Source organism: Halichoeres trimaculatus, unplaced genomic scaffold (genome assembly GCF_033239565.1).
Source record: "Halichoeres trimaculatus isolate MK-OKI-2021-1 unplaced genomic scaffold, fHalTri1.1 fHalTri1_scaffold_11, whole genome shotgun sequence".
Taxonomy (NCBI): domain Eukaryota; kingdom Metazoa; phylum Chordata; class Actinopteri; order Labriformes; family Labridae; genus Halichoeres; species Halichoeres trimaculatus.
The window spans coordinates 5,454,275-5,478,187 of NW_027437189.1; the positions used below are offsets into that span (position 1 = coordinate 5,454,275).

Sequence of the window (23,913 nt, forward strand, 5' to 3'; positions counted from 1 at the left end):
GTCAGACCAGATGATGCTGTAGTAACACCTTTGTTGACATTTTAAATACTTCCCAATATGTGAAAAATGAGATAAATGAAAGAAAAAAAGCATGATGAGATATTATTTTCAGAAAATAATGCTTTGGCATGCACAGCAAAAAAAAAGCACATCTTTGGCCACAGGGGGCGCCAAAATCCAGACAAGCAGGAGATTGGTTTCTAAGGGACCGTAAACACAACAATGGTTTAAGGGTGAAGCGCAAAAGTTTTGTTGCATTTCGGCCTCTGGTTTACACGGAAACAGCGTTTTAGTCCACCTAAAACGATATCCCAAAAGGGGGATACACAAGACTGTTAAAGCACCATCTACAGGTCTGGCATGCTTACTACAGCGTTTTCAGTCCCCCATCATTTCGGTGTGAATGCAGATTTTTTTCAGCGTTTTCGAATGAAACGTCGTGAAAATAGGGCCTAAGTTAATGCAGTTTTTTTGTTTTGGGAATCAAAGCCTCTTTATAGAGTCAAGGGACCGTACTCTAAGAGTAAGAATTTTGCACCTAATTCACCAGCCATAACTGGGAAATAAAGTTTTATTTTGATTTGAATAATGTTAGAAATTTATTAAAAAATAGCGTAAAAATTCACTTATGACTGTTGACTAATTAATTCAACAACTGTCTGAAAATTTAAACAAGTCACCTCTTTCTTGCCTTTAGGAAACACTTGCAATAAATCAATGACCCTGAATTAATTGATTAAAAAATGTGGGTTAATACGCAGAAGAGTGTTTTTGAGTGTAAGTTTGGATAAAAGAATTTATAAAAAAAAAGAAAAGTGGCTATTTCCTTATGCCCTATCTTTGTCTAAGGCCCCATCTACATGACAATGTTTCATCTGAAAACGCTAAAACGCAGTGAAAAAATCTGCCCAGAACACTGAAACACTGAGGGACTGAAAAAGCTGTAGTAAGCATGCCAAGCCTGTAGGTGGTGCTATAACTGTCTTGTCCTGAAGCCGCTTTTGGGAAATCTTCACTGAAGTAGAGTTGAGGTGGTCATCTGGTGTATTGGGAATACTAAGTTCAAAAGTGGAGCAACAGATGTTCATTTTGTTGAAAGACAGTCAGCAGATTTAGCAGATTGAGCAGTAGTTTGCGACGAATGTATTAAGGGTACTGTTATCCTGTTGCACGTGCTTGTGTGAAGCGTAGTGTGACGTCATCGGGGCTGAAACACAACAAAACTTTTGTGCTTCACCCTAAAACCGTTGTTGAGTAAACTGCCCCTAAACAAAGAGAAAAAAAAATGATATAATGTTGAAAAAATAAGTCCATCCTAAAGATGTATTTTGAGTACCTCCATAACCAGCGGAGTCCCTCAGGGAAGCATCCTGGGTCCTCTGAATCTTTTCATAAATTTAAGAGTTTGTCTGTTTGTCTGTGATCAACATAACTTAAAAAGTAACAAACAGATCTTGATGAAATTGTCAGGAAATGGGATAAGTGATTAAATTTTGGAGGTGACCCAGATCACCGTCTAGATCCAGGATTTTTTTTAAGGATTCTTTATCATTGTGAGATAGGGCCGTTTTCACCATATGTGGATATAACTCCACCATTAATGGTCGGATTGCTTTGCAAAACAATACAAGACAAGGTCACCATAATTTCTAACAGATGTAAAAGTATGATCCAAATCCTGGCAATATTCTGGATGCTAAGATCTGGAATATGAAATATGTACTGGGCCATCATAGTTTTCAACACTGTCAGGAAACAAATTATCGTACAAACCTGCAACTAACACCAAATTGTAGCAGACAGTCTGCTGAAAGGAAGTATAACATTAAAGTAGGACTAAAGTTTTGGTGACAATCACATTGGATGGATCACATGGATCCACACTTACTGAACTTAGTGGAGTGCTCCTTTAATCTCACAGTGTTGTGAAGCTCTGCTGTATGCACACATTTACCGACTCAAACCTGTTTTTTTTTTCTTTCAGCATGTGAGTATGGAGGTGTTTTAATGAGGAGGTGATGGACGTGCAGTAAGTCTTTGATTCTCTGCTGCTCCTCTGTCTTTGAGCCTCTCTGTGATGTAATGATCCTAAATGATCTGCGTGAACACCCAGCTGTGAAAATGTATTACAGCAGCACGTGTTGCAGGAGTGCTCCGCTAATAAATCATGTCATGTCACGGTAATTGTTTCCCAAAAACAGAGCGTCTATGTGCCAGCATGCACAACCCAACAACGACGCAATTTTCAGGGAATTACCGAGCAATTATGTTTTTATCATTATCTTCTGTTTCCATAACCTTTGCTAATTTGTATGTTTTTTTTCTCATGCTGTTTTCGTTGGCTGCGTTTGGGCCTGGGAACCTGCAGGGGGTAGGTACTGAACCCTTCCAGCTCTCTGACACAGTTAAAACTTCCAGAGCTCAAAGCAAAACTCTCTCTGACCTGCGTGTCTGTTATGACACTGTGTGTTTTACTCATTCACCAAAAAAGGAAGTATGATAAATCTGAAAGTTAAATTTCAACTTTTAGGTCTTGATGCTTGTTTTTTTCCTTTTTGTCTGCAGGGATACACACCGTTACACATCGCAGCGCTACACGGTCATCAGCATATTCTAGACCTGCTCGTAGGAACTTACGGTAAAAGCTGCTTCCACTTCTTAGCCGTGAGATAAGCACATAAAAGCAGCTTTAAATTAGTGTTTAAAGCTCCAGAGAGAAACTTTAAGTTTGTGTTGATTTTGCTGCCCCTTGTGGATGAAAAATTACACCATATTTCTCTACTAATTGTGTCCGAAATATGCACAAAAAGTGTAGTTAAGTAGAAATCTCAGCTCTTTCTGCTGCATGCTTTTAATACTTTTTCTGACACCTACCCCCCAGCAGCAGCTTTAGGTTAACAGCAGCTATTTAAAATAATTATATAAGAATGATCAGCGTCATATCTGGGTTTTTGGTTTCATCTGTGGCTCATACAAATTAATTGTAATCTTTTAATTGACTGTTAAAGACTCCTCACAGGAGCTTTAAGTACAAACAAACATTAAAAAAAAAAGAAAGAAAAAGAAAGAAAACCTCAGTGAATGTTTCTAAACTCCCAGTCTGTGTCAAAGAATATAAGATTTTACGGTAAAAGTGCAGCAAATTAATCCCAGACTTACAGCAGATTTTAATCTAACATGCGTACTTTGGTTTTCTTTGGGATCATAAGGTTTCTTTTGCTTCTGTTCACCTCCTTTTTTTGTTTCAGTTATCAAAGGTTTTATTTTTCCCTCCTCAGGTGCTAAAGAGAATTTAAGGGACTACAGCGGCCATCTCGCCTGCCATTATCTGAAAATCAAAGAACCAGAGGCTCCAGAGGAAGTGGAGTGTGAGCTGCGTGAGTATCTCATTTAACTGATTCATCTTCTTCAATCTGATGATTTCTTTCTGAAGACACTCGTTAATGTTTTACATCCATTTTCTTAAAATAATAAATCTGTGGTTCCTGGTTTCTTTACATGTGACCATTCTTTAAATATCTGGTTTGAAAAAGAGCAAAAATTTAAAAAATATAAGGATCAACTTAAAGCTCCTGTGAGGATTTTTTTAGTTGCTATGTGCTAACACATTGAAATTTACACTTAAGCAACTAAATGACCCAAAAAAGCAATGAAGACCAACAGCGAAGAGGTTAATTTTTTTTATGAGTGTTTTTTTTTTTTTAATGTCTGGAATAGGGGTAGGTGATATAGCCCCAAAATTATATCATGATGTTTTTAAGGAAATTTGTGATATTATTAGTGGTTGCTGCTTCTGAACAACAACATTTTTATTGCACAAACAGTACAATCATTTACTACTACTACAGAAGCTTGAAAAGTAAACATAGTAAGTAGGTCAGATCCAGAGGAAATCTGACGTTTTGGAGGAGGAAAAGTTAATCTTGCAGGTGAAAAACGACACAACACATTCTTTCTATAAGGACACCAACAGAAAGGAGAAGGCATGGACTGAAGGAGCTGAAGTTTGGGGAGGGCCAGATGAGTTTAATATGCTAATAAATTACCATGAAAGTTAGTTGTCATGGGTGGATTCCTGCAGGAACATGTGGTTCTACTGTGATCTCGTGATCTCAGGTATCCAGCTGATATCAGCGCTGTGCTGTGGGGCGCGGAGCTCACGCTTTATGTGTGAATTAGGGGTAATGCTGATAAAGGGTTCGGACGTTCGGCTCGACCACACGTCTGAGGCTGAAAATCCACCAATGATAACGTAGCTTTCTCAACGTCCTGACATGTCTTCATAGCCTGGTTGTATTCGGCCGTGTGTTTCAGCTTTAGGTGGAGGAACATGTTTGTGGTGTTGCCAACCTTCACGGTTTAGTTCTCTTGCACATTTTGTATTTAATGTGTTTTGCTGCGTGTCTGATCTTTGTTCAGCCAAACCACCTGCACATCACTGAGGTAGCTCCTCTTTTAGGCTCTAAATCCTCATGCAAAGATAAAGTTGATGCCACCGTGCTACTTTCACTCTTGACCATTGTTGTTTTGTACACAGCAGGGAGCGTCATACATCATTGTGTCTCTGCACTAAAAATATCACGAAATGACAAATTTATATCATTAAAAAATTTGTACTGGTATTATCGTAGATGGTACGATATGGCACACCCCTAGTCTAAAACCCCTGGAGGGGGGTAGGTGTCAGACGACGTGGATTACGGCTCATTCTTGAAACAGCCTTAAATTTATTTTCTGAAATTCAAGGATTTTGTTGCAGTCAATCATTTTTTGTTCAAAAAAATCAAGAAGAGAAATAAGGGTAGTGTTGAGCCCACAGGGGGCGCCAAAATCAAAACAAACTGAAAGTTTCTCACAGGAGCTTTAAGTAACGTAGAGACAGAATGTTAGCTTTCATTTGAGAACGAGAGTTTGTTGACTAAATATTACAGAATAATAACGTTTTTGTGATTCCATAGTCAATGCGGGCTGGTTTAATTCAAAATTAATTCATCAAAAAAATTGAATATACTTTTATTTTGAAAGGAAAATGTGAAAAATTGTATAGAATTGTTGTATTTTTTAAGTAAGAAATGACTTGTGATAATGTTTGATGTCTTTGTGCCAAATATGAAACTACAGCTAATAGCCATTTAGCTTAGCTTAGCATTATGGCTGAAACAGAGAGGATAAGCTAGTCACGCTCAGGTGATATATTTAATTTTAATAAAATATAGAAACAGCTGAGCTATTAAGAATAAAAAATGGTTTTTGAGTGCTTCAAAAGTCGGGTTTGAGATTGATTAAGTTAATTTTCTCATTTAGCTCTCTGCAAGAAGACAAACTTTTGCTTCAAATAGATTTTCTTACAAACCTAGAGGTTGCCAGAAACAGTCAAAGTGTTTCCACTTTTTAGTTTTGCTTTTACACCAACAAAGTTTTGGGTTAACAATCTTTCCTTTCTTGCTATCACAGAGTTCCAGGTCACTCAGGTCAGAGAAAGGAACAAAAACAGGAAGTTGGCGTCTTTATTTCACTCAAAGAAGAAGTGGGGCTCAGCGGAGGAGCTCGCTGCCATCGAGGAGGAGAGGACGGCGACACATCAGCTCGCCCTTCCCGCTTTCAGACCCAGGAAATTCTCCCGCTGAGGGAAATCAGGGAAGACGTTTAACCTAACACTCACTTATCCAGCTGATCAGAAGAATCACATATTTAACACACATAAGAGGAAGTGTTCATACATGTACATACTGAAGTTATGTGAACACGTCACACATGCACAGATACTCCTGAACCACTCTAATACGTACTGAACAAAGACGCTTTTACTTTGAAAAGGCGATGGTGCAGATGATGCTTTGCCTAAATGTGTGTTATAAATTGTAAAGCTTACCGCTAAAGTATTTCCTCTAAAAGCCTTAAAGATGTGATTGTTGCTAAATGTTACGTACGCCTTACAAAACTTAAATCAGCTCAGGCCACAGATTCATTAAGCTTGTTTTTTAACAGTGAGACGCTGACTTTAAATGTCTATAAAAGCAATGAAAACATTTAAAGTACCTTTTCAAGAACTGCAGCCGTTAAAACAGTTCGCAGGTGTTTTGATTCAGGATTTTTTCAGCAGGCTCTAAAGTTTACCCAGCAGAAGGAGGGTGTTCAGGTTTTTTCAGGACGTTTTTTTAAGCTTCAATTTTCAAACCCAACACTGTGGGACTGTGTTGTTTTCCTTATTTAATATGAAGCTAAACAGCTCAGACGAGTAAACTTTACCTACATTTATACCGACAACAAATCCAGCTTCATTTATGCTAGTTTAGTTTTTCCTTTTTGAATTAGTTGCCAGTAAGAAAAATATCAAGATGTATCCCCTAAAAATGCTAATTTAATATCATATCGCTCTAAAAATCATTGGTGCTTTAAACGCTTTTAACATTTCCTCTACAGAAGTTACATCCAATGACGCGCTTTTAAAAAATACACTCCTGGTCCTTATTCTTGATTTTTCAATTTCAAACTCTCATTGATTTCTATAAAAAAATATTGAAAATATTTTTACTGTTTCCAACTTTATGTTAAAAGTTTACAATCTTACAGGCACAGTGAGGACTTTATAGAAAAGTTTGAGATTTTCCAGGATAAAGACTCCATTTCCCATGAGCACTTGCACCTACTTTCTTGAGAATGCGACTCTAACACCTGCTTTTGTTTTAAGGGGGAATATCCTATTCTTAACAATGATTATCTTCGTTCAAATCAACTTTTCCCAGTTTGCAAAGAGACAAAGAGTGCTTTTGTTTGAAATGTAACAACAAGCAAACTTTGTACAGTTTAGTACAAGGGATGGAACGGTTCACAAAATCCACGGTTTAACACCTTTATTTTTACCAAATACCCCAATAATCCACCATTAACAGATTGTTTTAGTCAATTCTGTCATGTATAGTCACGAAAAACCTGAAAGAATGAGTCTTTTTCCCCTTTAAAACATCATTAATGGTGAGTGAAACATCGCTAATTTCAACATGCCAGCTCTTCAGTAAGGAAAGTCTCTATTGTCTGTCCCAGAAGTCATTTAAAGCCACTAAATGACGCTTCTGTCTAATATGAGTAATAATCCATTTTCATGTAATTGTCATGGACTCTGTAATACAGAGAAATAACGTTGGATAGACAGAAAGCAGGTAAAACTCAACATCATAAATATTTTTAAAATCACAAATTAACTTCTTTCAGGCCATTCTTGTTTCTTTTAATGTCTAAATATCAACCCTCCTCCTTTATCTGCACTGGGGACCGGCAGAAGTGACCATTATGGGACACACACTTGCATGCTTTTATCTGCTGTAAGTGAGGAGGACTGTCTGTCTGTGTTTTGGGTGAAAGAGGGGCTCACAATAGCTCACTTTGACCATTGCGGAGATCAAAACACGCTTTAACGTCAGATTCCAAACTCCAAAACAACAGACACGCCTCCCCATAACTGTTCCACTGTATCCTTCGCCTTGCATTGTACATGCGTATCATCGGAGCTACATACTGGCTTCAAACAGAGCTGTAAAACGAAGAAAAAAGAAAAATACCGATCGAACATGCGCCCGAACTGAGAGAGGAAAACCAAACGGCTCGTGTTTTCTTCATAAACCATTCCATCCCTATTTGGTACCCAAAAATCACCTAATTTAGTGCTGATAATCTCATTTTCAATCACGAGTTACCATCAGGCGTATATGTATTTATATATATAGATACTAAGAAAGTAGTCTTAATTGAGGCCACTTAATGTCACTGGCATGTGTTAAAATAATTAAAAAACAGAGGAAGGTTGAGCTTCATGGACTCAGAAAAAGGCGTAAGTTTGAAGAGCTCTGGGTGCGGCTACATGCAGACTTAGAAACCAAAAACTCTCTCTTTAGATCAGTTTAAATGTCTTCATTTTAACACCAATCTGTCATCAGGAAGTCTTCTTACTTTTTCCTGTTGAGTGTGTTTTTCTTGAATTTCTAGGACTTGGAAAAGGAAAGCAGGAGCTCTATTTTGTGCACAAAGGTTGCACTAGTTAAGCATCATTATCCCCTCCAACCAGCTCATTGAGGACGTCCCGGTGGTCTTGCATCAGCTCTTCCCTAAATTCTCAAAGGGGAGGGGGGGGTTTAGATTCTGTAATAAGCTGCGGGAAAAAATTTGTCCATTTGCGTTCACACATGCAGCCCCCTGAGATAATTTCTGGGATTTTTAAGGGGTGTGGACCATGTGTGAAAACAGCTTATGAAGCAGTGTACAGGAACACCTTTGGGTCAAAAATAGTGAGTCCTTCTCAATTCAAAATCTAGCTGTCAGCTACGAGAGGAGTGTTATTTTTTAATTTGTTAAGATTTTACGATATTTTCCGTGACTTACGAGAAAACTTCTCTCTCAAACTGCTGGTTAAACTTTAAGCTTTGTAAACTTTTTCCAACAGAAGTTGCACTATCACATTGTGAAATTTCTCAATGATACTCACAGTTTTACACTTTTTTTTTGGCAAGGCTTCAGACATTTTGATTTGTTGTTTAAAAATTTGCTCCTCAAAGATTTTTGTAATTTCTCACCATTGTTAATTTTGAAGTTCATTCCAATCTGCCTCTGTTACATATTTGCACAGTATTTATATGATGAAGTTATTTTGGTATTAAACTGTATTTTATATCAAAGTGTGTATCCGTGTTTCTGCTCGCTCGGTGTCTCGTGAAGAACCTGTGATGGTGCTTCTTTCGCTTTAAACACAATAACTCTGCTTTTTTAAGCCGCCATTGATCTCACTTTAACCACCTGACTTTGTGGGCCACAGATGGAGTAAATATGGGCCCTGCTAACTCTCCATACGGCTTTAGACCCTAATTCCTGATTAGCTGAAAAGGGCAGCACTTGCTTTTGGGTCTTGGATATCAGACGACACAGAGGGGAACAGAGGCAAGTGTTTTTGTGCTTCATTTTTGAAGCGAGGATGTTGGGGGGGATAAGAGGGAGTTTCTGTAATAGATACTTATCTTACTGCCCTCAAGCCCCTCAAACAAAGTCCCCCTCTGAAGAGATTATAACCCAGGGAGGGCACATTAACTCTAATCCCATGCTTTGAGGCCTCGCACCCCCATACCACCCTCTGCCCCACTTATTCCAGCCCTTCTGTTGTTGGGGGGCTAGCTTGTATCTGGTGCATGTATGAGCAGAGCCTGTGGCTACACACCAGTGTTGTGTGGTTGTGTGTGTGTGGGTGTGTGTTTGTGTGCGAGTCAGGGGGGTGGAGTGACTGCCTCAATAGCACGCTGACTCTAATGAAAAGCATTGAGGGGTGCATACTGCTGTGTAACTGATTCCTCTCTCTGAAGAGATTAGGCGCTACATTGTTGGTTCAGTTGCTCATTTCCATGAGAGCACAGCCTCCCACCAGCGGCCGCTCGCCTTTGTTATTTTGAGTTGGAAAACACAGAGCCCAATGTCCCCGGCTTCCTTGTTACCATTGTTTCACAAATAGGCCAAAATGTAGATGTCACGTCACAGATGCCCAATAACCTCATTAGCTGCTCGCTGTGAGGCTGGGGCCATAAAATAAAACATACAGAGACTAACATTTTGTTCTAACGTGTGTGGTTCACGCTCGTCTTTTAATAGTCCCCCAAACTTTCACTATGCAGGAGATAAAAACAAAACAAGGGTTGAAAAATGAAGGTAAGGTTATTAAAATGGTCAGTTGTGAAGAGGATTTTTTCATCTGACTTAAATCAAAAAATAAAAAAGCAACTGAGGTGGATTAAAAAAAAGGATCTTGGCCCTTTAAATACCACATATGCTGACACATCTCTGTCTAACTGGTGGGTCTTTAAGCCCAGTTTCCACCAAGCTGTTTGATTCAGTTGTTTCCGTACGGCAAGTATTTTGTGGCGATCCTTTGACTTAAAAATGGGACAGTTCCCCAAATTACCAATCCGTACCTTTAATATATAAGAAATCAACTTATTTTTTTTTTCCATTTCTTGTTCAGTTTTTTGTTTGGTTGTTTTTTTGCACTTTAGGGTCACCATATCCCCATCCATCTTTTTCTTTGAGGCGTTTCCTTTGAAAGCCGGGACATTTCTCAAACCACCGACCCACACCATCAAAATACAGGAAAGCAACTTGCTTTTCTACTTGTTGTTCAGTTTTTTGTTTAGATGTAAATTTTTTGCACTTAAGGGCCACCATAGTTTGCTGTTAGTTCATATCCATCTATCTTTGTTTTGTTTTGTTTTTGTTTAGGCATTTTTTTTACTAAAACTTACGCAGCTCTTCACATTAGTAACTCTTACCATCAAAATGTAAGAAAACAAGTTTATTTTGTTTTTCTTTTTTTTTGTTCATTTTTTTTTTCACTTTAGGGCCACCATTTCCTCATTCATTTTAGTTTTTTTGTTTATTTTTTCGGAGGTATTAACCTTTGACTAAAACAGTGACAATTCCCCAAATTACTGACCCATACCATCAAAATATATAAGAAAAACTTATTTTGTTTTATTATTTGTGGCTCAGTTTTATTGCACTTTAGGGCCACCATATCTCCATCCATCTTTCTCTTTGAGGCGTTTCCTTTGAAAGCTGGGACATTTCTCAAACCACCGACTCACACCATCAAAATATAAGAAAAAAAAAAATTTGTTGTTCAGTTTTTTGTTAAGTTGTTATTTTTTGCACTTAAGGGCCACCATAGTTTTCTGTTCGCCCATGTCCCAATCCATCTTTGTTTTGTTTTATTTTTGTTTAGGCATTTTCTTTGACTAAAAGTTAGACAGCTCTCCACATTAGTAACTCTTACTATCAAAATATAAGAAAACAAGTTAATTTTTTTTTTCTATTTTTTGTTCGTTTTTTTGTTTAGTTTTTTTTTTTTTTGCACTTTAGGGCCACCAATTCCTCATTCATGTTTTTTTTTGGTCCTTTTTCGGGGGGCGTTCACCTTTGACTAAAACAGAGACAATTCCCCAAGTTACCGACCCGTACCATCAAAATATAAGAAAGCGACTTATTTTTGTTTTACCATTTGTTGTTCATTTATTTCTTGCACTTTAGGGCCACCATATCCCCATCCCTCTCTACTATTTGTTGTTCAGTTTTTTGTTTAGTTGTTATTTTTTGCATTTTAGGGCCACCACAGTTTTCTGTAAGTCCATATCCCCATCCATCTTTGTCGGTGAGGCTGTACTCCATGATATGGTATTAGACCAGTGGCGTGCTTGGACTTTTTGAAGGGCTGGGGTGAAAAGAAAAAAATCAAAACAAAAGCCCATACAGCGCATGTTTTTGCCACCCAAGAAGGTACCTGAGTCCCGTTTCTACCAAGCGATTCGGTTACAGCACGCATTTTGTGACGTCTCCTAAATCCGGGACAGTTCCCCAAATTACTGGCTACTACTTACAGAATCAGTGCATCTAGAACCTCATAAGCACCTTACATCGATTTAAAAATGACATGAGAGCAGTTATTCGCTGCTTTGAAACAGAAGTTTCCAGCTGCAGTTCATCCACAGAGACCGAGCCGGTGACTTGTTGGGTGTATTGTTTTTCGCGACAGTGACGAATGGCCTTTTGGTGGAATATTCTGATTGTCTTTGAGGCTGTTAAATTACAGATTAACACCAGAACTGCATTACAGTCTCTCTGACAACTCTCTGGGATTAGAGAGAGTATATTTGGGCTTTTGTCTGCTGTGCATTTTTTTTATTTCTTCTTTCTATTTGGGATAAGCAAGACCTGAGATGACGTGGGCAGCGTCCCTAACTGTGGCGAATAGGTCAAAGGGTTTTAAAAAATGAAGTATCGTGGGTCTGAGAGGCAGAAATGTAATGTTGGCAGGGTCTCAGGAGACTAAGTGTGAATTTTAAAGCACCAAAGGGAGTTTCACCCCTCATTTTGTTGTGTGTTGTTGAATACAATGATAATTGATCCAGATACAGCTCCTCTCTGTGGCGACCACAGGAGACAAATGATGCATTAACAGATGATAATGAATGAGATCGGTACAGGAAACATACCAGAGAAAAGGCAGCTGGTAGAGAAGTCAGTTAACAGTCTGTTTTTAACGAGTTCAACAAATTTAAACAAGAAACAGATTCATTTTCGTCGTATTAAAAAGAAATTTATATATTTAAGGTAAATCAAATCATCATTACTCTATAAACGACTGAACGACTTCTTCAGTTGCTTTTGTTGTCGAACTAATTTTCCAAAACCCTACAGAGGTTGGATTAACTTTCTTTAAACTAAATTAAAAATATCAGGATCTCATAATTCAGATTATGGGGCAACTTAGTGTCCAACATCTGTGCTTGATTTATGCCTTTTTTTTGTTTGATTATAATTATTATTTATTTATTTTTGTTCTGTTGTGATTTTGTTTTTTTGTTATCCTTTTCTTTCTTTTCTTCCTTTCTTCTTTTACTCTGAATGATTGATTTATTTTATTACTTAATTTATTAATTGTGTTATTTATTTATTTATTTATTTAATAAATGTATTTATTTATTTATTTATAAATTAATTTATTTAATAAATAAAAATATTTTTAAAAAAATGTATTTATTTTTAGATTTTTCTATCATGATTATTACACCTATTCTCGCTGAGCTTTAAACAATTCTATCATTATTATTGTACCAGTTTACAGGAAAAAATTAATAAATAAAAATGTGTTAAAAAAAAAAGAAAAAAATGATGACCACTTTAAAAAAAAAAAAAAAAGAAAAGAAAGACAAAACAGGTCGTGTAGGATGCATGTTAGGACTCTCCAACAAATTGACCCGTCCCTGAAACATGAAGACAGGAAAGAAAAGAAACACCTGGAGTCTTCCCCCTGTGCTCCACATGATTTGTACAAACAGGGTGCAGCAGCCTAACAAGCTGATCTGCAACAACGAGCACACCGGGACACTACCCCGACCAGGCTGGGCTAACCGGACCAGGACTCTCCAGCTGAGGGACCCTGTGGGGCTGCAGCACACCGACACAGGGAGGCAGCAGCACCAGCTGTCACACCAGCACATCACGGCCCCACCAACGCCGCCTGTCACTCACCCAGCAGAGGGCCGTCAATCAGCCTGCACCCAGGAGGGAGCGGGAAGGCGGGCCCCTGCCCGGCCCTAAACAAAGACATACTTACATTTGCAAGCGGTTTCAGCGCCACGACTGTTTAGAAAGAATGATAGAGTGGTCCTGATAAGAGTAATGACAAAGGACAAAGAGTGGGAGGAGGTCTGGAAGAGGGGGGCAGATAGTAAAGAGGTGGGAGAGCTTGATAACATTCACACTCTGCTTACATCTCTCCATTTGTGTTACTGCCCCAGGAAAATCTCATTAGGGAGGAAAATTGGAGTTCTGGTTGGAAACCGTGATGTGTTTGTGGTCAATTGACCCTTTGTGATCCGTGCCATTGAAATTCTGCTCCTTAAAATAACTAAATTACAACTTCACTGAATTCAAAATGCTAATTTCAGCCCCCTATTTTAAAATATAACAGTACGGGATGAAAACAAGAATAAAAGATAACAAAAACAATCACATTCTGCTAAATTTGAAAAATGAAAACAAAGAAAAACCATCATACATACATATACATAAAAGAGAAAAAAACTTTAAGGTAATAAAAGTCCAATTTCTATATGTTGAAATGCTTTACCCAGCATTTAAACAAAACACGAAAAACGACAGAGATAAAACTAACGCAAGATAAAGCCTATGACTTAAGCTGTACGATGTTGGATATCTGTTTATATGAATTAAAGAAACAAAATAATAATAATAAAAAAATAATGTTATGCAATTATGTTGTAAAAACAATTATTTGAAAAAAAAAATAAACAAATAAAATTATGGAGACAAAAAAATGGTAACAATTTTGTTGGAAAAAGAAAAAATATGAAAAAAATATAACAAATATTTTTTTAAAAATGATATAAATTATTTAAAAAAAACAATACAATTATAAAAAAAAATCATTAAAAAACAGTTAAAATTGTTTAAAAAATAAAATATCTTTAAAAAACAATAAAAATTATTTATTTGAAAAACACTAAAAATCATTTAAAGAAAACAAAGAAAAAAAGGGGAAAAAAAAAAAAGAGAAAACCTCCGACTCAGGTTTTGGCATCAGATGTGAAACCATTTTGTATAATTTAATTAAGTTAGATATATAGATGGGATACTGTTTAAATGTATTTGATGAAGTACAACACGACCCGATCCTACCCCACTAGGCAGAACATAATCCAATACAACACAGCATGACAGGAAATTATACAATGTGACAAACACATCAATATGATGTAATACAAAACAAGATTCAAAACTATACAGAATGCAATCTGACACAACACAACATGTGAAACTGCATGATCCAGTTCAAGGTGATACAACACGAAACGATACAATATGACGCGGGACTACATGATTCAATTCCACACAAGACACGGTCAAATAAAACACGACACAAAAGGATGAGACGATGACACAGCACACGGCACGGTACAATACATTACAATTAGAGGTGTGAAAAAATATCAATTCGGCAATATATCACGATAGGAAGTAGTTGGAAGTAAAATACCACTTCTGCACCTCCACTGCAGTAGATGGCGCTGAAGAGCCACTCCGCTGATATGTTGTGATATTATCGTATCATGACCCAGGTATCGGGATGCATATTGTATCATGAGGTATACCAAACAATACAGTACGACACAGTCATACGACACAAAATGATACAATTCGTTACGGCACAACTTGATACAATAAAATTCATCACAACCGGATACAAAACAAAATACAATACAACTTGAACCATCACGATACAAGATGAAACAATGTTAACATGCAATACTACAAGATCTGAGACAACTCAGGACAACATCATAAGACAAGAAACTATGACATGATCCAACCTGATACAACAGAACAACAACACAACGTGACGAGACAATGACACAACACTACGTGACACGAAACGTTACAATGCAATCTGACAACACAAAACGAAACGTAACATGATACGATACCACAAGGCTCAATGAGATACAATTCAACATGGCACTACATGAAGTGACACTATTTTTTTAAACCCTAAAGACGATGAGTTGACCTCATCTCAGTACTTTTAAAATTCAAACAAACAAAGCCGCCAGATTAACACCATAAAACATTAATTTAATGAAATCCAGACAGCTTTCTCTGCTGAGGTTGAGGATTTTAATCTGTAGCTTTGTTTTGTTTCTCTTTAAATATACATGCCTCACTTTCTCAGCGAGCTTTTAAAAACTCTTTGCACTTCCTCGTCTTTCACCTTAATGAACTTCAAACAGCCCGGTCCTCTCTCCTCAGCTATGATTCCTCAGAGTCTGTCAACTTTCTCTCCTCTCAGCCGTCACTGCAGTAAAAATAAACTAACAAGCAGGAGGTGTTAAAGACTGTGGATTCTCTGCAGGCTTTTGTTGTCCCCTTCACACCTACCTATGAGCTATTCTAATTGCATGTTTAGTCCCTTTGTGAGCTCACAGATAGGGGATTGCCTGTAATTGAGGTCACACCTAAACCTTTTGTGCTGACCTGCTCATTAGCTGCGTGCTCTGTCATTCTGCAGTTTTACCCTCAAACCAGGACCTTAGGTAAACTAAGCGTCTGTCTGTGCACGATGAGGAATATGCAGAGGATTTGTAGATAACAGACTGTTTCATTCAGGCGTTATCAGACATCCAGATAGTTTCATCCTCTTTGCTATCTGGTACAGTATCTCTGCTCACTGAGGACAATCCTCTTCCATTTGGTCACTTTTCTCTCCTGTAAACGAGCGACATCCTCACGGCAAACAGCTCAGACCCGACCTGTCAGAGCAGGACCAACACCTGCATTGTGAGCAAGCGGCACAGAGAGGAAGAGTATGAAAAGGAGATCTGTGTGAGGGACAAAGGCTGCAGCCCTGAGCTGTTTGTGTTGAGAGATGTAGACACTGATGCCGTAAGCCTCCTTCTCTTTGCTCTCTGCTCACACCATTGTTGCTCCTCTTCAAATTTGCTCTAGGTTCTGTGGACCCCACCCCGATGAATTCCTTCCTACCCTCTTCCCTCAACACTTTCTGAGGATAAGCCCCTTATTTCTCCGTGTCCTACACAACTCTGCCCCCAAGGCACATTTGAATACAAGAAACACCTCATATGAAGCACAGAGTCAGGGGAAAACAGATATCGAGGGTCAGCTGGTTTATATTTATAGTAAAAGAATTTAAATATGCAGACTGCAACTTTACAGAGACTACATCTTCAAATTTGTGAGAGCGAAAGTCAAAAACCAAAAGTTAATCCTGTTATCATCTCATGATAGTTACACTGAAGTGAATGTTTAAGGTAAACTTGCAAAAATTGTATAAAACTTAAAGATTCTAGACTAAAGGACTGAAACCTGTGGCTCTGGAGCCTCATGTGGGACTTTGACGCCTTTGCAGTGGCTCCTGGTAGCTATTAAAAAAACATAACTGAAATGAAGAATTTTTGTTTTTCTAACAGAGGGTATTGATAAATACAGATATTGACAGTGAGTATAAAATCATGCACTAAAATTTTGTTAAACTAAATATTAGCTTTCGAAATTTGTAAAAGATTTTTGCAATTTAAATATATACATATATTGCATTTTTTATTTCAATTTTTTTACAAAATAAAAATCCAATTTTTTTTGCAGATTTTGCAAATATTTGAATTTTTTGCAATTTTATTTCTTTGAATTTCTGCAACTTTTTGAAAATTATTTAAAGTCCTTTTTTGTTACAATTTTTAAGATTTTTACTTTTTTTTATTTATAACATTTTTGAAATTACAACTTTTAATTTGTTTTGCAAATGTATAAAATTTTGGCATATTTTTTACATTTGAATTTTTTTTTTAAATTTTGCAAACTTTGAAAATTTTAATGTTACAAATTTTCTTTCTTTTTAAATTAGCAAGTTTATTTAAATGAAGAAACTAAGACATTGTATGTACAACTTTATAAATACAAAAAATCTTTTAGTTTAGATAATCATTCACTAGATTATCACTATGTTTAGAATTATACACTTTTTGTCTTAGTAGGGGGATAAAGTACATTTAGTGCCTGAGAATTGTTTATTTTTGTTTTTGGATTGATTTAAGACTTCTGGATTAAAAAATGTCAGAAATTAGCAAAAAGAGAACACATAAACAGTGTTTCCCACAGTAAGAAGCGACATCCGCTAATATACTAATTTTCCCTAAACCCCTTAAAAAAATCAAAAAACAAAAATCTAAGGAAAGTGAAACAACCACCAAAACAAATATTCTAAAACAAGGAGCTGAATTTGAACAAAGTTTTGGATTTATTTACTACTGACACCTTTTAAAAAGTAAATATTTTTTAAGCCTTTAACTGATTCTCAAAGTCGTTGATGTAGTTTCCTGTACCACAACATCCCTACAGTCCACATTTTCACCTTTAAATTGTGATCTGAATCCTCAAGAGAGATCATTACCTGAAGAACTTTCTGTGTTTTAAAGTGCTCATTGACTTTTACTCAGTTTCAGTGCCGTCATCTCAGAGGCTGAAGTGGTTTTGTTGTAGGGAAGAAGAGAAATCTGCATAAGAAAGGAAACATACGGCTCTGTGACTGAGGTGGAAGAAGTGCTCAGATCCTCAGCTTGAATTAAAGTATCTAAACCCCATCAGAGGGGTAATCCAATGCAGCACAAAGTCCTGTCATTCAGATTCAACCAGGGTCAGGGAATCAAAGTATCAGCTGTGGGGTGAGGGTTAAATCAAAAGCTATTTGCAGCAGAAAGATTTTTGTGGCAGTGTTACATGTAGATCGAAAGTATTTTCATCAAACAGCAGGTTTAAGTGAGTTTAAACACTCTTAAAGTTGCTTTTTTTCTAGTGGAGAAGAATATAAAGTGACTGTATAGTGTGTAAAACTTCTCACTGAAAAGAAAAGTACAGCTGCTAAATAAACGAGCATTCAGACATAATGCTGCTCTGTAATAATACACCCAAGATGAAAAAGCTATGAACCATACCAAGACCGAATTAGTAAGACATAAACAAAGTTATTGTATCATTCCACTGATAAATAAATTAAAAATTTACTTTATTTGAGTTCTGAACTGCATTAGTACAATCCTACATCAACCAATCCAAACTTCAGACGCTCACATCTTCATGGAGTTTTATCCAAAACAAGCAAAGACTGCCGCAACATGTTATTCAAAACGTCAATCAATTATTTTAACACATTTAAAGTTTTATGTGACAGTGAACTTGTTTGAGTCACTTTACATTAAGAAAAAATGAAGAAATTTGAACAAATTCACAAGAGCAGTCTAGTTCAAAGTATTTTAGCGTGAATGTACTAAAAATAGGTTAAGCACTGAACAAATGCCACGAATAAATATGAAAAATTTGTGACACAAGAAAAAACTCAAGGTTTCTGGTGCAATGTAAAAACATATGATCCACAAATGAACAGGTTATTACTTTAGAGAGCATTTGATGTCATTTGGCTTTGGTTTATCTCAATATGTGAGTACTGTAGGAGTGTGTGAACATGTGTATAAACTGCAAAATTAATAAAACTATACATGTATTTTTTTACAATACAATTTTTTTTTCATATCATTGTATATGAATTACAGAAAAAGGTGTATAAACATCATTATCCCTGTTTTGTTGAATGTATCATATTAAATAGATTCAAGACCTCTGTCTTTTCAACATGATAAAAAAGTTTCTTTAAAAACTTGTAAGAAAATAAAAAGATAAATAAATAAATAAATTTATTAAATAAATAAATTTAATAAATAGGTTAATAAATAAATAAATACTTTATAGATAAATAGATGAAATAAATAAATAAATAATTAAATTCTATCCCCTTGAGGATGAAACAATTTAAATTGTATTTTGCCCCTTTTCAAAATGTCTGCTCTCATGAAATAATCCACACACTTTTTTTCCTTGCAAAAATACTGATAACTTTTCAATATGTTTTTTTTAAGAATAACATCTAAATTGTTTCTCATTTTCAAAAATAAGTATTTTCTGCACTGAAAGAATTCACATTTACCAAGAAATGTACTTAAAAGTTGCCAAAACCGCCCCAAATTAAATACAAAAAATGTATCATAAACAAAATTATATAGTTTTATTTTTTCTGTAGATTTTGTTGAAAGGCTAAATAAACATTTCAGTTCCAAAAAATATAATTATTTCTCTATTATTGTTTTTATTTATTTATTTAATTTGATGGGTCAGGCTTATAAGAGTTAAAGATGTCTGAAACTGTTTTAAATAAAAGGATTCGACAAAAAGCATTTGGAGAAAAAGTTCAATCATGAAAGCTTTCTGTGAGAAGTGAACTAATTAATACAACTTAACATGAAGGAGGCAGAAGACCTGCAGCTCACAACTTGTAAGTTACAGAGATGAAGATGTGAATTTTTTTTTTTTTTGAGTTTGAAAGAAGAAGATATGAGAAAACAAGGTTTAAAAAACAGAATATGAACCGTCTCTGCAGGTTAAATCTCCTTCAATCACCAGCAGCTCTTCACCTCTCAATGCTGTTAATATAATAATGAAAAAGATGTGAGATAAGCGAGGTGTGCTGCTCCTTTGAACTCCAACACTGAGCTTAACTCTGGCTCTTTTTGAAGCGAGGGGGGAGAGGAATAAGAAGTGTAATCTCCTCCTCTTATCTCAGGCATCCCCCCTCCACACACACACACATACACACACACACGAACTCACAGACATTAGCATCTGTTATCTCACAATTATCATATACATTAGTCAACACCTGTTTCGCTTAACCTCGTTTAATTAGGGCCATTGAAACGCAGCGCTTCACCCAAAACAAAACCATCCGACATGTAAGAGGGCAGTTTGTTGTGGTTCACTCATAAATTAACAAATAAAAAGAGGAGATATGGCTCCAGGTCCTTTGAGACTACAAGCTGGTGATTTATCTTCATTTTATTCCTTAATTATTTAAAGAAAAAAAACCCGCGAGAAGTTCACTTTGGAGAAATAAAAGTTGAGTTTCCAAGCGCGTCTTTTACGCGTGCGTAAAAAGTGCTCAGTTTGTTTATTGGCATCATTTTAATGCCGCTGAGACGCTTAATTTAATTCACAAAACCTACAGCTGCGCTTGTAATGAAGTGTGAGGAGCGACAGTGTTGACTGGCGGGATGTTGTTAACTGAATCCGGCTCCTTTTTCTATGATCCGTAGCGATTAGTGCCAGACATGAGAAGTGTCAAAGTCCTGATCAAAACGACAAAGCGGGGTCAGCATCTTTGACGCGAAAATTACAACACAGACCAAACAAATTAAATTAAACACATATATAATGGAATAAAAAAAAATCTGGAAAATGTAGCCAGAGAGACACAAAATAGGCCTACTCTTAAAACGTAGGTTTGTTGCTTTAAAGACAGATTTTTTTTTTATTTAACCTCAAAGGAAAACAAAAGTAAAAGACTACTTTTAAGAGTTAACGTGATTTGTAACTCCATGGACTCTTTATCCAGGTCTCCAAAGAAAAAGCGACATTCACATTGAAACCTCAGCTCTCCACAGAACTCTCACCACACATTTAGCCTCTCCACCAAAAACGCTAAAAGGAACAGCGGAGGGCTTCTTTGATGGGATTTATTGCCAGTGAAAGCTGTGGGTCTTTTGAGCGTAGCTGTCAGTCAATACCACTGGGACCTCCCCCTCGCTCCCCCCTCCTGAACACACGCTGGCAGGAGGCTGTGTGTATAAATACATCCAGGAGGCTGGCTTGTCACTCAAACCCGAATAGCTGGGACGCAGGAAAGATGCCCGCCACACAAGCTGGATTTGGAAACTTCTTCTTGGAGAGGAACATCGGGATGCCGGCTGGATATCAGATCCCGATGCTGGGCTGCCCGCCGGGTGTGCAGCAGCAGCAGCAGCAGCTGGCAGCGATGGCAGCTGGAGTTCCTTTGACTTACTCAGGACTACAAGGATACAACTTTATCCCTTATCCACAGCACAGGCCTATCACACACATGGTGAGTCTAAAACTTTAAAAGTATTTGAAAAAAACTGAACTATCCAGAAAAACGTGTGCGTAAAATCTGGTCAAAATCATTTTTAGTTTTCCGGAAAAGCATCCTCCTCTTACTTTTTCTAACAAAACGAAATGCTTGATGCTGCATTTGCTCAGACATATTTCTACCTCTACATTTATCACGTCTTAATTTGCGCAAAATTACGCAAAATTCTGCAAATCCGTGCGTAATTTCTTGTTCTTACCCACTTTATCTTTTCCCTATCAGAATAACGGTTTCGACCTGAAGGCCGCCTCTTCCTACCATCACGCTCTCTTGGCTCGTGGAGGCGGATTCTACGCACCGTACCGCCCCGGAGCAGCAGAGGACCCCGGCAGGGTCGCCAAAGTGGCCACCCGGGAGAGCACCGGAGCGCTGAAAGCCTGGCTGAACGAGCACCTGAAGAACCCGTATCCAACCAAAGGCGAGAAAATCATGCTCGCCATCATCACCAAAATGAGCCTGACGCAGGTCTCCACCTGGTTCGCCAACGCGAGGCGACGCCTGAAGAAGGAGAACCGGGTCAGCTGGGCGTCCAAGAGCAAATCAGACGAGGAGGAGGATGACGATGAGGAGCAGGAGGGAGACAGCGAGGATGAGGACAGCTCGCTGCAGAAAAGTCACCTAGATGAGTCTGAGGAGGCTCGCGCTGAGAGAGCAGACGAGCACGTGCAGGTGGAGAGCGCGGCACCTGAGGAGGCGGACAGCGAGCACGAGGACACAGAACTTGCACTCGTCAATGTCGATAAAGTTGAGAGCTCTGATCACACGCCTTCCTCTTTGGAAAGTAAGGACAACAATGCGTGCCAGAAACCCAAAATCTGGTCTTTGGCAGAAACCGCCACTTCAGACACTGTGAAGAAGCCCGTGGACAGTATTTACCACCCGGCCGGGAAACTGTGGGCAGAGTGGGCCTCCAGAAACGGCCTGTTTGTTCCCTCATGTTACACCACGCAAGAATTAGTTTAAGCGTGTGTTTGGACACAAATCTAGAGACTTCCACATCTTTTTGCACTTTACAGCTTCAAACCTCAGGGGGGCTCCAACTTCCTGACGTTTGCAGTGAAATGTCCTGGGACCAAAGACTGAATGTGTATCTGTGAATAAATGTAGATGTATTTTTCCACCGCCAATTTGTAAATTATGCTCCTTTGTCTAATCGTGAAGAAATATTTTTGCTTAAATAAAATCAGCAATGAGCGGAATTTTTATGTGTTTAAGTGGTTTGTGACCAACACTGAGGCAGTTTCTTTACTTCTGCACATTTAAAAGTGAGATTAAAAGGGCTTGATGGGTGTTTTCTTCAAGTTTTGGCTTAGTTTGCACATCAAACCAAAGTCTTAAGTCTTCCTAAACTACTTTCAGCTTGAAACAAGGTGATAATCCCTGCTTTTCAACTCATAATTTAGAGATAATTCATTTTTGCAACCCCCTTCACATAGAAATTATATAGTGGGTGTTTATTTCATCCATTTATGCATCAAAAAGTCTGATTTTCACTTTACATGATACAACAGCACCATCACACCTCATAATGGAAAGGTTAAAAAAATATGCTAAAGGATTTCACTATCAAAGCCTCAAGTTTCCATGTAAATTCAAAGGGCCGTACCTCCATTAATCCGAGGATAATGACAGCGCCCCTGGGAGTAGCCATTGCCTTGTCTTCAGGCCCTCACCTCTCCATGCAAATCCCTACAAACAGGAACACAAAGCGGGGAGATAAGCTCTTATCTGCGCCTCGGATCCTTTCTTCACAGCAAACAGATGAATACAAGAGAATAACTTAATGTAGCACAGAAAAAATGTGAAACTACACTTTTCCGTTTTACATTTCCAATATCATATTTAAGTATCTGAGCGTTCGTCAGATAACAGTGAATCTCTGGCACACCCTTGAGGACGTATAGAGTAACTGCAGCCAGTTTCATTCCACGGCTAACAGGTGGAACTCTTTCGTGACAGGTAATCAGCGACAACACAAGGTACATTGATGCCAAATCAACGCAAACATTGATAAAACTAGTATTTTGAGATAAAGTTATGCTTACACTGCTTGAGGTTACATCATATCCTTTCGCCATCGTCGATGAATACCAATAAATCCACGTTATAGGTAAGTTACGCTCCGTTTGCCCACCAAACTCAACGTAAAATTCGTAAATTTTCTAATTTTCTGACGTTTTTAGTGATTTTAATGCAATTATTCTGCGTTAAAACAAGTTTTATACTAGTAGGATATTTTCGGCTTCATTCGGCTCACTATTTGTGTTGCTATCTCTCGAAATATAAAAAAAATACAAGCTAGTAAAACTGCCGAAGTGTTAGCCACGAGGCTGACTCCAGAACATGACGTGATGACGTAGTGTTACTTGAACGCTGCGCGTGAATGGAACTCTTCAGGGGACAGTCTACTCTGTTGGACTTCCAAATGTAATAGACAGAAAAGTTTGTTTACAAGAGGGCGCCAAAAGAGAAGAGGACCGAATTTAAACGGTCTATGAAGAGGACTGGAGGACGTGGGGGGCTCATTGCAGATTATGAGATCATAACATGAAGATACAGCACTCTAAAAGAAAAAAAAACAACAACAAAATATCACTTTTTTGTGACCAGCACCACTAAGTCTCAAAGCAGCTCAAAGCATCTTATTGTCTGATCTTATCGTTAGATTTTCTAATACTGTGTAAATTTTAGAGATTTCATAGTGTTCATTTGCATCTGCAACATTTCAGTTTTGTTTGTGATGTAAACATGTGCCACAAACTTAGTTGGTTCTGTATTTGTATAGATATCAAAACTCG

The 23,913-nt window shown here is 37.6% G+C and overlaps 2 protein-coding genes across 2 annotated transcripts in view; both read left to right on the forward strand.

The window, feature by feature from the left end:
- Nucleotides 1-8,630, forward strand: part of LOC141799950 (uncharacterized) — a 33,705-nt gene extending 25,075 nt beyond the window's left edge. The window contains exons 9-11 of the mRNA XM_074682380.1: nucleotides 2,566-2,638; nucleotides 3,279-3,377; nucleotides 5,455-8,630. Coding sequence (XP_074538481.1) covers nucleotides 2,566-2,638; nucleotides 3,279-3,377; nucleotides 5,455-5,627 — 345 coding nt within the window. The 3' untranslated portion in view covers nucleotides 5,628-8,630. The remainder of the gene's footprint in view (nucleotides 1-2,565; nucleotides 2,639-3,278; nucleotides 3,378-5,454) is intronic.
- Nucleotides 8,631-20,802: 12,172 nt separating this feature from the next.
- irx7 (iroquois homeobox 7) lies at nucleotides 20,803-22,307 on the forward strand. The gene is made up of 2 exons (XM_074681999.1): nucleotides 20,803-21,070; nucleotides 21,338-22,307. The coding sequence occupies exons 1-2, from the start codon at nucleotides 20,855-20,857 to the stop codon at nucleotides 22,076-22,078; spliced, it is 957 nt and encodes a 318-aa protein (XP_074538100.1). The 5' UTR covers nucleotides 20,803-20,854; the 3' UTR covers nucleotides 22,079-22,307.
- The last annotated feature ends 1,606 nt before the right edge of the window (nucleotides 22,308-23,913 follow it).